Source organism: Amblyomma mixtum, chromosome 5, assembly GCF_055824585.1.
Source record: "Amblyomma mixtum isolate Tamu chromosome 5, ASM5582458v1, whole genome shotgun sequence".
Lineage (NCBI taxonomy): Eukaryota > Metazoa > Arthropoda > Arachnida > Ixodida > Ixodidae > Amblyomma > Amblyomma mixtum.
In genome coordinates, this window is record NC_143016.1 from 178,445,173 (window position 1) to 178,457,671 (window position 12,499).

The window sequence follows — 12,499 nt, forward strand, 5'->3', positions numbered from 1 at the left end:
GCAACTGCACGAGCAGGCGCTTCATTTACATACCAGTCCAGTCACGTCTCAGCAGTATGTGTGCGGGTGTGTGAGAAAAAAAAAGCCATTGCAAAAACCGGGCAAGAATTTATAGAGTGGGAGAGGTTGTCATAAGCGGAAGCGCATTAGGGACATGAATGATCGCCATGGAATTTGTACAGATAAAGCCATGCAGGTGTGAAAGTTGTATATGTCGAGAGATGTGAGCCTCTCGGTGAGAAAGTCTAGGATGAGGGTCGGGGTACGGTTTACGATCAACGCGGAGAGCATAGTAATGCTCTCTGACGGTTGAGCCAAGAGATTGTCACGACCCACCCTCCGAGGGCCTTGGCCACAGAATCAGCGGTGCCGGGATACGAGTTTCGCAGGCGGGCTGGTTAGCCAGCTCATTGCCATCAATTCTCGAGTGTACTGGGACCCAGTGGATAATACTCCTACGTCGAGCCGAACTGCCCGAACAAGAGTCAATTCGCCTGGTCCAGGCGCTTTTGCTCAGCTGTTTTGGATACTTAACTCCGTACAAGGAGCTCACACCCTTCAACATAGAGCGCTTCGATGTGCTTCCTCGCCAAGTCTACAAGGTGGCCTTGACCTCCCGAGTTATATGTCCACCCAGAACCTCCTCGCACTGGGCCTTTAAAACACTGCTTGCGAGATCACTGCCGCTCAACACTGTCGCCAGAATTTCGCCGCCTCTGGAGGACTACTGATGTGACGGGGTCTGTGAACTACGTTATCAATCACTCACCACACAAACTCTTTTTCTTCAACACAACATATCCACCATATTTATTCCACGGAGGCAAAAAGTCGGCATGCTACATCACCGACCACGGGAATTCAACAGTATCACTCTTCTAACTCCGTCTCCAGGCCCCCTCCACGACTAATCCGGAGCCTTCCCTTTCTCCTTTCTCTTCGAGGGAGAAACCCCCTCCGAGGTTGTTGTGCCGAGAGGTGCGGCGCTTCCGGCGCTCACTCATCTCAGAGCAAAGGGGCAGCAAAAGGTGCGGCTACTGCCGTCCGTTTCAACGCTCCCCCCCCCCCCCCCCTTGAACGCTTGGGAGCGCAGTCTACAGCCCCTGTCGTTGAACACCTCCGCTCTCCCGAGCTTCCATAGCAGACCGGCAAGGGGTTCTCTCATGAGCACAAGCTGGCTGTCGGCCTTTAGTCAAGGGAGGCTGCTTTCGGTCTGTCACGTAAAATGATCTTAACTCACGGAGGTACTCCACTCTGCAGGCCTCCCAAAATAGTTTCTGAACCTTTTTATCTGCCGCCAAGACGAGCGAAGCGCGTCCGGGGCAGAAGCTGGCAGCTCCCCATCCGCCGTCGGCAGTGTCGTTAGCCGCCACCCGAGGAGGAAGCTTGATGGCATTACGGGGTCGCCCTCTTTGACCTCGTTGTACAAATAAGTCAATGGCCGAGCAATCACCAGGGCTTCAACTTCGCAAAAGATGGTGGCTAAGTGTCCAGCTTCTAGGCATTTCTTTCCGGTCACATTTCATGATGCCACCTTCACTGAGCGTACCATCCTCTCACAGAAACCACCCCATCTGGGCGCCCGATAAACAATGAAATGCCACTGAACTTCTGTACACGGAAAATGATCTACGACATCGAGGTGCCACAGCGTATTCTACAGTCTGACCCATTCCTTTGCTGCTCGCTTCAAGGTCTGCTCGTTTCCAAATAGGTGGTACGGCACAGTGCCCTTCGCAGCACAAGCATTCGGAACGCGAACAGAAACCTGCTTGTCTACACGTTATGGACAAGCTTCAACAGATCTATGTGTGATTTACAGGTGCTTTTATCGTTCTTTACATATAGTGGCCCCGCAAAGGCAATGCAGACTACTTTGAAAGGTTCTTCTGGTGTTGTCCGGACTTCTCGTAGCGGTCTCGTTGGAGCCCTTAGCAGCGAGACGCTGAACCGTTCACAAGTGACACAAGCGCGCACCACTTTTTCGCCAGCTCTTTCCCGTGCAGGACAGCTTACCTCTCGCGCAGTTGCACGAGACCCTCCCTTGCTCGGCGCGCAGAATCTGCTGGTGTGTTCTGATCGACAGGAGAGTGGAATACCGATTGTCTTTAGGCAGGACTATGGGGTTCTTTTCGTGAGGTGCCATATTCGTAGAGAGAAGGCGCCCTGTGATCTTCAGCATTCCGTTTGGGTCGATAAAAACTGCAAATTCTCGCAGACGAGAACTAGGTGGGACCTTTGTTCCGTAGGTTGCGCAAGATAGTTCTGGAAGAAACGCGGAGCGCGGTGCTTCTTTCAACCAACGCGTTCCTGCCCTCTGTATCACGTCTGCTGTCGAGGGGCCCGATCGTGTTTACGTAAACAAACGTTATGTACAAATCGAAGAATGCAGGCTGTCGTTCGATTCAACACTGACGCTGAGCTGAACCTTGAAAAGCAGAGGAAGCTGTGCATCCGGTATTCAGCTGACGTCCATCGTCTTAGCTCTGGGACCTCTGCCCTCAAGATCATCAAGAGAAAGCTTGTTGCGCGTTTCTTGGGGCCACTCTGTCGGCCCTACTGTCAACCGTCCCGGTTCCGTCCACCGGAGAACAATTGAGGGGCGAAATGCCTCGCGTCATGAGGTCGGCGGAATTTTCCTCTACGCCTAGCTGGTGCCTAGCTGGTGCAACTCGCCTAGCCTGTGCAACTCAGAGCTGCGGAGCAAGAACTGCTCCTTCCCTGCAGCGCCCATATGTTCCCTGGCACTGTCAGTCTACCTTCCAGGTAACGAATTAGGTCTGCCACCGCTCCTTAGTAGTGGTCCGATTCGATCGCGATGTAGATTTTGCGGTGTTCTATCTCTCTGAGGTCATATCTTAGGTAAAAAAGGATGGCTTGATTTGAGAATGACTGCTTTAGGATGCCAATGGCATGGCTGTAGTACTCCATCGTCGGCTGCAACCCCTCGACTGCAGATGCCCTGTCTCTTGTCAGTGGAGATTTCAAATATTAGAATTTCTCTGCTGGTGAAAGGCCCGAGATCTCGTGGATCGCTGTTTCCACCAGCTCGCAAAATGGCTGTCAGCTCCTACTTTCTGCGTCAAATTTCAGGACATCTAATTTGGGGAAATTTGTCTTGACAGTCGCTCGACCCTCGGCCCTCAGTCCCCAGCGGCTGCGGAGCAACTGACCAAGTTGGCGGTCAGAACTGTCTCGCCGCGGAGGTTGCTAAGAATCACTGGCTCCGTACAGGCTGCCACAGGAAAGTGAACCTGGCAACGTTTAATGCTAGAACCCTATCCAGTGAGGGTAAATTAGAAGTGTTGTTGGGGGAATTCACAGGTATTAATGGGATGTCATAGGGCTTAGTTAGGTTAGGAGGACAGATGATGCTTATACAGAACTAAAGGGTGGGCACGCACTGTGCAACTCTGGACTAGCAGACAGACGAGAACTAGGTGCGGGATTCCTCATCAATCAGGACATAGCTGGCAACATAGAGGAGTTTTATAGTACTAACGATAGCATGGCAGCTATCGTAATGAGGCTTAATAAGAGGTACAAGCTGAAGGTAGTGCAGGCCTACGCGTCTACATCCAGCCATGATGGCCAGATCGGTGAAACCTTCTATGAAAACGTGGAATCAGCTATGACCAAAATATAAGCATGGTATACTGTACTGATGGACGACAACAATGCGAAGGTAGGCAAGAAACAGGCTGGAGACCACCCGGTAGGTGGCTACGGCTGAGGTTCTAGGTATAACAAGGGTGAGTTATTAGTAGAGTTTGCAGATAGAAATAATTTATGGTTCATGAATGCCTTCTTCTGTAAACGAGCAAACAGGGAGTGGATGTGGAAGAGCCTCAGTGGTAAGACTAAAAATGAAACAGACTTCATAATGTGCGCTCACCCTGGCATCGTAGAGGATGCGGAGGTCCTGGGAAAGGTCCGTTGTAGCGACCACACTATGCGAAGGTCTCGTATTAGCTTAAATTTGAAGAGGGAACAGAGGAAATTAGTGAAGCGGCAGGCCATTATGGAGTTAGTGGTAAGCGGGAAAGTAGAGGAATTCCGGATTTCACTGCAGAACAGATTTTCTGTTTAAACTGAACAGGACGACCGTAATGTTAAAAAAATGAACGACAATCTCGCAGTTGTCGTTACGGAGTGAGCCGTAGAAGTAGGCTGTAGGATGGTTCGACAGGATACCGGCAAGCTATCTAAGTAGACGAAAGACCTCATTAAGAGGCGCGAAAGCGTGAGGGCTCCTAACTCCACCGACAGAATAGAACTAGCAGAGCTATCAAAGTTAATAAAAAAGCCCAAGGTGGCCGGCTTAAGGAAGTTTAATATGGAGAGAATCGAGCATGCTTTAAAGAATGCAGGTAACCTTAATTGGAAGGGGAAATTAGGCATAGGTAAAAAACATGTATGCCTTAAGAGAAAAAGAGAGCAGTCGCATTAGCCATATGGATAAGATAGTTCCAATAGCCGTAGGGTTCTACACAAATCTGTGCAGTAGCCATTGCAATCAGAGCCGTAATGAGAGAGACAGTAGTGCTCAACAAACGGACATGCCGTCGGTAACAAAAGGGGAATTAAAGCAAGATGTAGGAGCAGTGGAATTGGGGAAAGCAGCTGGTGAGGATCACCTAACAGCAGTTTTGTTGAAGAGCGGAGGAGAGACTTTCCTAGAAAAACCAGCCATCCTGTATACGTGATGCCGTGTGACCTCGAGCGCACCAGAATCTTGCAAGGAGGCGTCAAGGACTTGAAAAATTACACACCTATCAGCATACCGTCCGTTGCCTTCAAGGTATCTCCTAAGCTAATTGCTAATACAGTAAGAGCAACCTTACACTTCAGTCAATCAAATTATCAGGAAGGCTATAGTAAAGTTCACTCGACAATATACCATATTCACAATATTACTCAGGTCAATATAACCAACCCCTATATACAGCCTTCATTGATTACGAGAAAGCATTTGACTCAGTGGAACCCTCAGCAGTCATGCAGGCATTGGGGAATCAGGGTCAGCAGTAAAAGTTCAATAAGGAAAAATGTCAGGCAGGGAGACACGATCTCTCCCATGCTATTCAGCGCCTGGTTACAGCAGGTATTCCGGGGCCTTAAATGAGATTAGTTGGAGATAAGAGTTAATCAAGAATACCTAACTGGTCTGCAATTCGCTGAAGACATTACCTGGCTAAGTCACTCAGGACATGAACTGCAAAGCATGATCAGTGGTTTAGATAAGCAGAGCAGAATTGAGGGACTAAAGATTAGCATGCAGAAAAAGAAATCTTAAACAGTCTAGCTAGGGAACAGCAGTCGACAATTGGTATCGAGGTGCTGGAATGTGTAAGAGAATACGTCTACTTAGGGCAGGTAGTGACCACTGATCCAGATCATGAGAGGAAAATAACTAGAAGAATAAGAATGGGATGGATTGCATATGGCAGGTCCTATCAGATTATGAATGTGCCAATATCACGCGAGAAAAAAGCATGCAACAGCTGCATGTGACCGGTACTCATCAATGGGGCAGAGACGTGGTGGCTAATAAAGACGGTTTAGCTTAAGTTAAGAAGAACACAGCGAACTATGGACACAAAAATGATAGGCGTAACGTTAAGAGATCGGAAGCGCGCGGAGCGGGTGAGGGAACAAACGCGGTTTAATGATATCCTAGTCGAAATCAAGAGGAAGAAATGTGGCGTCGATTGTGGCGTCTATACGGTTTAGTTGACTTTTAGTCAATCGCAGACGCTGGATCAGAGCCTCCAGATCCTCGGTGTTCGTTGCGGAAGGATTCAGCAAGGCTTCCAGCTCACCAACCAGACGCGTCGTTTCAGTTCGCAGGGGCTTCCTGTTTTTCTTTGAGATCTGCATGCCTGTCGAAGAGCCATTTTTGGTGGACAGTGGACGTTGCAGAACCGTTCGCGGGTTTCTTCACCAGAAATTAGTGCAGTAACGAAGTGACGCGATCGCCATTTTATATTTATTTATTTATTTATTTATTTATTTATTTATTCACAATACTTTACAGGGCCCAGAAGGGCATTGAGTAAGGGGGGCAAAGAACGACATATGTACAAAAGAAACTAATTAATACAACATGAGATACAAGATATTAAGTAAAAAGAATCTAGTGTACTTAAAGGCGAAATTATACATAGGATGCAAGGTACTTATTAGTAGCATGAATTCCGGACATACGGCCAAAACAAAACGTAATGCCAACGAAGGAACGAAAGTACACTGCGACAAAAAAAATCAAAGATTGGAGAAAAAGCGATGTCATGTGAGATATCGACGTAGCTGATCCTGGAATGGTTGATGATTGACGATGGATGCGATATTGTCAGGAAGATCATTCCAAAGAGCGATGGCACGTGGAAGTGCAGATGAATTAAAAGCGAAGGTTCTACCGTGAATTCGTTTTATGCTCTTCTGGTTATGTAGGCGGCGTGAAATGCGTGTAGGCTTTTCACGCCTACACGCATTTCACTCACCACACGTTCTTTTGCTGCAAATCAACATCCACCATTGGTTCCATGGAGGAGAAAAGGTGGCACGTTACATCACCGACCTCAGCAAGTCAACAACACACTTTTCTAACCCCGTCTTTCAGCCCCCTCCATGACCACCGGGGCCCTCCCCTTTCTCCTTGTTCAGAGAGATGGGACGACTCCACTTTCCGGAGAGGGAATACAGCCACTTCCGAGCTTGTCGCGCCATGAGGTCCGGCGTGTACGGCGCCCACTCGTCTCAGGGTAAAGGGGCAATGACTGGTACGGCTGCTGCCTTCCGTTTCAAACACTACTCTGTCAGCTCGGCCTTGGGCCCTCCACCCAGTTCTCTCGCATCCATAAGCCCTTGCCTCACTCCTTGCCTTCTTCGCTGGTCGTCACTCCCGTCCCGGTCAGTATGCACCCCGTCTTTAATGTGGCCACTGCATGGCCGGTGTTTCCTATGTGGAATGTCGTTATCGCTCTCCTGACACGGCCGCATACGTAGACGCTGCCGCCTATACCGCCCTTCCTGCTTTCACATCGGTCGTACTCGATCGCCATGGTCGCCTTCTTACGGCTACCTCCATTCGCTCCTCCATCAGTGATGTGGCCGAGGAACTCGCACTCGCCCTCGCCATGACTCTCCCTAGCTCCGCTCCTTGTGACTACATAATTTGCGACTGCACTTATGCTTGTCCCAGTTTACGCGATCTCACTGCAGACGATAGTGTTGTGCGAGCCCTCCGTCACCTACCTTCTCGAGATTCGCCTCGCATTCTGGTCGGCATCACTGCTCACATCGCTCTTGAGGGAAGTCAACAAGCACATGCTTGGGCCCACGCTCTTTTTTACTAGGCGAACTTCCCTTCGGCCATCTCCTCTGAACCGGAAGCTAGTTTCGGCCCCATACCCATGATCTTCTCCAAGATTCTAGAGCATTTTCGCTCCAAATGCCGCTTATACCCCCCTGCTCCCCCTCGCCTCCACAGCGATGAGTGCATTTCCCTTCGCTAACTTTGAGATGGGCACCTACCCTAAGCTCGTGCGCTACCTCCACCTTTACACTTCCGCTACCACGCCAATTTCCGGCTATGCGGGGAACGCGCAACTTTATATCACAGCATCTGCCTTGCCAGGCTCTAAAAACACGAAGAAACAGAGGAGACCAATAGAAAACAACGGTCCTAACGAAGAGATGCTAACTTGCGAAAGTGGGAAAGGGTGCCGGCGTCTCTCATAGCCTGAGTAGCTTTGGGACGTTAAGCCCTCATATACCAAGCATTCTATTGACAGCTCCCCGTCCGAACAAAGTCCAAGTGCTCGCTACCTGGCAATAATACTAGGAGGAGGCGGAGTAGCCTCGACGGACCCTCCAGCATCGCGAGCGGTTAATCGTCCCCGCGGGAGGGGGTGAAATTCATATCCGCCGCACCGTGACATGTTTGCGAACAACAGGCGCCGTGGCCACCTCATTCGCGAAAGTAAAAGGAAGACAAGGCATGCACGAACTTTGTGACAGCCATCTACACATGGCCAACCAAATAGTTCAAACGCTACCGCTATGGAGAAGTAAAAGTCTGTGGAGCATGTTGTTGTCTTTTAGTTTTAATTTCCGCCTCACAATTACAATGCCAATGTTGGGGTAACCAAGCCAAACTTGCAGACCTTTTCACCATGGGCGCCGCCGTATTGCTCGATGAACTGGGTTTTGCACCTAGCGCTACCGCCAGCACCCTGGGCGTCGCTATGTTGTACGCTGTAGCTGTTGTGCGCACCTGCTGTAGGCGCGGGCGTTGTGCCCTGGAGCACAAAACAGATAATTGAGAAATATCACACCATCCAGGCTGGAAAAGTCTATAAAACGATTGTTATGGCGTGACCCTTCTGCCGCTTCATTTTATTTAAATATTGTGTGTGCATACTTCATTTCGAGACAGCCAGCTTTGGCAAATAAGCAGAAGGTACATGTCCGTGTTATGACTGCATCTTTGTGGAGGGTACGAGGATCTTTTCTCTGAATTTTTCCCTGTCGTACACTCCGTTTCAGGGACGGCTGCCAAGGCGGCGGTCTTTTTTGCGCCTGCGCTGTCCTGTGCGAGCGGATCAGGGTGCAAGAGGAAGTGGACGTGTTCCGCAGTGTGCTCAGCATTCGCCGGAGCTGTCCGCAATTCATCATAAACGCAGTGAGTGATGCGTCCCTTTTGAAAACGGTCACATCGGCGAGAGACGCGTGCCTGATTTATAGCAGTCCTCACGTATATGTCCAGTGACGCTGAAATAACGCTGGGTGTGGCTTCGTCACCTGCGCCTGAACACCTGAGACGGCTGGGCGATGAGACGCGGAGTGTAGTGCCGATGCAGCCAGACAGGCGGCTTGACGCTCGGCGACAACACTTGTGTGGGCTTGGTTCCCTCAATATATGCATGGGAATCCCGTAATCAAGGAGGTCGATGGTTAATAATGCCTCTTTTTTTTTAGAATCCGCATTTTTTTTAAAGCTGTGAAAAAAGGACGACGTCACACGTAATTTACGACAAACAACTGCACCGGGTATTTCTAAAGTCACTACCAAACTTTCAGGAGCATTTTAACGCTAAACTTTTACTTCTAATTAACGTGTTATCTTCGCTTTTTTGCGCTGCGAGGCGCGATATCAACAGTACTTCACTCGTCGCGCTGCACCAATGCCAACAATGTACTTATGATGGAGGCAAAGCGCGAACTTCCTTTTTTTTCCACTCTTAGTGCGAAATCAGTACTTAACGAGCAATCCTGAAAAAAAAACAGATGGGGTCTCTGAAACCTCGACCTTTGACCCTTGACCTGTCGGATGAAATTACTTCGACATGATGTAGCTAGGAGAAGGTCACTTAGTACGGAATTTTTAAAGATACTATCTTGGAGGACCTTCTTTGAACGCATTACAAGCCCCATTAGACGAAATCCCGTAAGCGACCGTTGTCTGGGCTGAGATGGCTCCGAAGAGATGCCGCAGCAAGAGCTGTCGTCTGGGCACCGAAGAGGCGAGCACAGCAGACACCAGGAGTAGCAACCTATCCTCTTCCTCCTCCGGCCCAGCCCGACCTCTGCCGACCAATTCTGAATTAGCGTGACGACACATGCGGCTTTTCCTCCGGACGTCAGCTAAAATGCTGTCTCGTTAAATGGCGCAGAGAGCTCGAGAGACGACTGAGGCTGCGCTTCTGTTGCGCCGTGGAACTTTCTCTTCTGCGCGCTAAAAGCCCGTTTAACCATATCACGTGTTCCCTCTAATTATGGCTTGCAATCTCCGCAGATGAGGAACTCATCTGCTCTTAGATATGGCTGCGGTTTTGGCTTAATGCGCCCGAATAGCCAGAATATCTGGCACCGCAGCGCCGTGCACAATAACGTTTATCAATATCTGCTAACTGACGTGCCTAGAGGTAAGGGATGATTGGAGTTTTTAATGAGAATTCGACGTCTAAATGCACCGTAATGTTACTTCGTGCTAGCGCAATTAATCAGTTGAAATCTAAAGTTTTTGCTGCTGAAAATATAAGAAAGATTTTAAATTCCATTGAGTTAAAATCCCCTGCGTATTCAGAAATGAATGCTTAATACGTAATCATTTGGACGGCCCAATTTTTAATAGAATACTTCAAGTATCTCCTAATACAAAGTGCTTGCTGTTAACATAAATGATGCTGAAACCAGTCGCAAGAATGCGGAAATAATCTAAAACACATGGAAACCAGTATTTTCCGCCTTTTGAAGTGAAAACAAAGAGGTGGCAACCAAATTTTCAAAACTTGAGGAATGAAGTTCGACGATCACAATACTTACAGAACGATAGCTGCAAAGGCAGTAGTACAAGATACACAATATTCAAAGCGTATTCCTAGGCATGTCACACCTCATTTATGTCATCAGCTGCACTCATCAAGCAATTAAGCTTAACAATAAGTCGAAATGGCTTCATTTCGTAAGGCGTTTTTTTTTTCATAATTCTGTTAAATGCGTAAAAAATGCAAGAGTCAATAAAAGCGGGAAACGGCTTAATTTCTCCTACGGTTCATTCCTTTTGGAAGCGCTCATTCTTTTGCAAGCGCTATGAAAAAAGGGTGCGGAATCCAGCAATTCCTTCTCCCAAATTCAGTGCATATCCATACGCGTTCAGAACAGGCGCCGCCAAAGCCTTGTGCTCCGACCCATTCACTTCAGAGAGACCGCAAATACACAACACTGGTATTTCTGATGTAATATCAGGATTCGCAGTTAATAGTTAATTATATTATTTAGGTAATAAACTACATAAGTGTTCCTCTTCGCCATAAGCGATCGCCAGCGCTACGATTTTAGTTCTATGCATCCAACATATACTACGCCTAAAGAACATTACGCATGCCATCGCGTGGGTGGGTGTGTGCGTGTGTGTGTGTTGGAGCATGTGTATGCTGATGTTCGTAGGCTTGAGAACCTCGTCACGACTTCAAATGTTTGGATTTTTGCAGGAGCAATACGAATTCTGCTACGACGTCGCTTTTCATTTTTTGGAGGCCACAAAGACATACGCCAACATAGAGGCAGCCGATATGTCCTCTGGAGACGTCTGCTGACTTCTGCAAGATGTGGCGCTGATATCCCTGTGGTATTTGCACGCATGCATTTGGAATGTATTCATGCAAAAGGACAATAAAAGTGTGTATATACTCCCGGAGCCTCTATGGCCTATATTACAATCGTTGACCAAATCTTTCGGCTTGCGGGGGCATCGTGCGGAAAGCAGTGAAGAAAATTATAATGCTACTCAAGGGTTTTAATCACGTCGAACCAATACTGCCGGCGCTTTATTTAAAGCATGGCAATGTGACACAATGTAGTTTTCTAAAACTTCACATGCTCCTTATGGAAGTTGTCGTTGCTTTATTCTTCTCTGGCCCGCCCTCATTTATTAATTCTTAACCTGGTTGGGCACGACGCTTATCAAAACACGTAAGACTTGTTTTGGTAATTAAATTCTGAATTATGTTGTGATGTAGTGTTTTTTCAAACAAAAAATTCAGGGCTTTTCGTCTGTGATACAATCCAACCTTCGTGTATCCAACCCGAAGGGCATCGGGAAATAGTTGCATATATATAGTTAATTCAGCATGTAAAAATGGAAAAACACAATTTTATCTTCAGCCTAGAAGCACTAATACATTGCTCCCATGCTAGTGACGCGAATCTTGCAACTACGTGCCTCCCGTCGCAGTGCTGGCAATGCCGCGTTCGCTAAGCAGCTCAAACTGCTTGGCATCGAAGCTCCACCGGACGGTTAAGAACTAGCCTCTGCCTATCATAATCTGATCCTGTTACCAGTACTCGGTAAAAAAAAAATCGCTGAATAAAGTAAGGAGGAGTTGGTTTCCACCGCGCCTTTGGTAGCGAAGCGATTGAAGCACACCAAGGGAGAGCCTCGGCTAGGTTTTACATAGGTTGGCTTCACCGCATGACGGCAGTGTTGAAGGGGTATTGAGTAGAAAAGGCCGACGGCTACCGTGAAGCACACCCTACGTTCACCTTAATGCGACGGCTCCACAGTGCTAGCGCGGCCAGTAGGTGCCCAAGAACATGCAGCTGACATGTCTCCGCGAGCGAGGAAGAGATCTAAGAAGCGTTTAAGAGAAGCGCCACTTGCAGGGACGAGGCACGCCGTTAATAATAATAATAATAAACTTTATTCAAGCAATATTTACATTCTCGTACAGGCACACCAAAGCCACAAGAGGGCTTGTAGGGTGTCGCCCGGCAGCAGCGACAATCCAAGTACACAATTTATACAATAGCGAACGAAACACACAAAAAAAGAATATATACCTATGTACACGTGCACTGAACTTGTGGACTAAAGTAAAAAATGAATTGATTACAGATAGCAGTGTAAAACACAAGGAAACGAAAAGAACAAAAAAAATATTTCGCTAAAGGGGAGGGAAGAAGAGGAAAAAAAAAATAGGCAGAGAGTTGAAAT

At 48.0% G+C, this 12,499-nt stretch overlaps 1 protein-coding gene across 2 annotated transcripts in view; it reads left to right on the forward strand.

The window, feature by feature from the left end:
• The window catches only part of LOC149344916 (receptor-type tyrosine-protein phosphatase mu-like), a 36,276-nt gene extending 25,155 nt beyond the window's left edge, over nucleotides 1-11,121 (forward strand). For both annotated transcript variants that reach the window (XM_089542685.1, XM_089542686.1), the window contains 2 exons: nucleotides 8,551-8,686; nucleotides 10,998-11,121. In XM_089542685.1, the coding sequence (XP_089398811.1) occupies nucleotides 8,551-8,686; nucleotides 10,998-11,102 (241 nt within the window). In that variant the 3' untranslated portion in view covers nucleotides 11,103-11,121. The remainder of the gene's footprint in view (nucleotides 1-8,550; nucleotides 8,687-10,997) is intronic.
• Nucleotides 11,122-12,499: the final 1,378 nt, after the last annotated feature.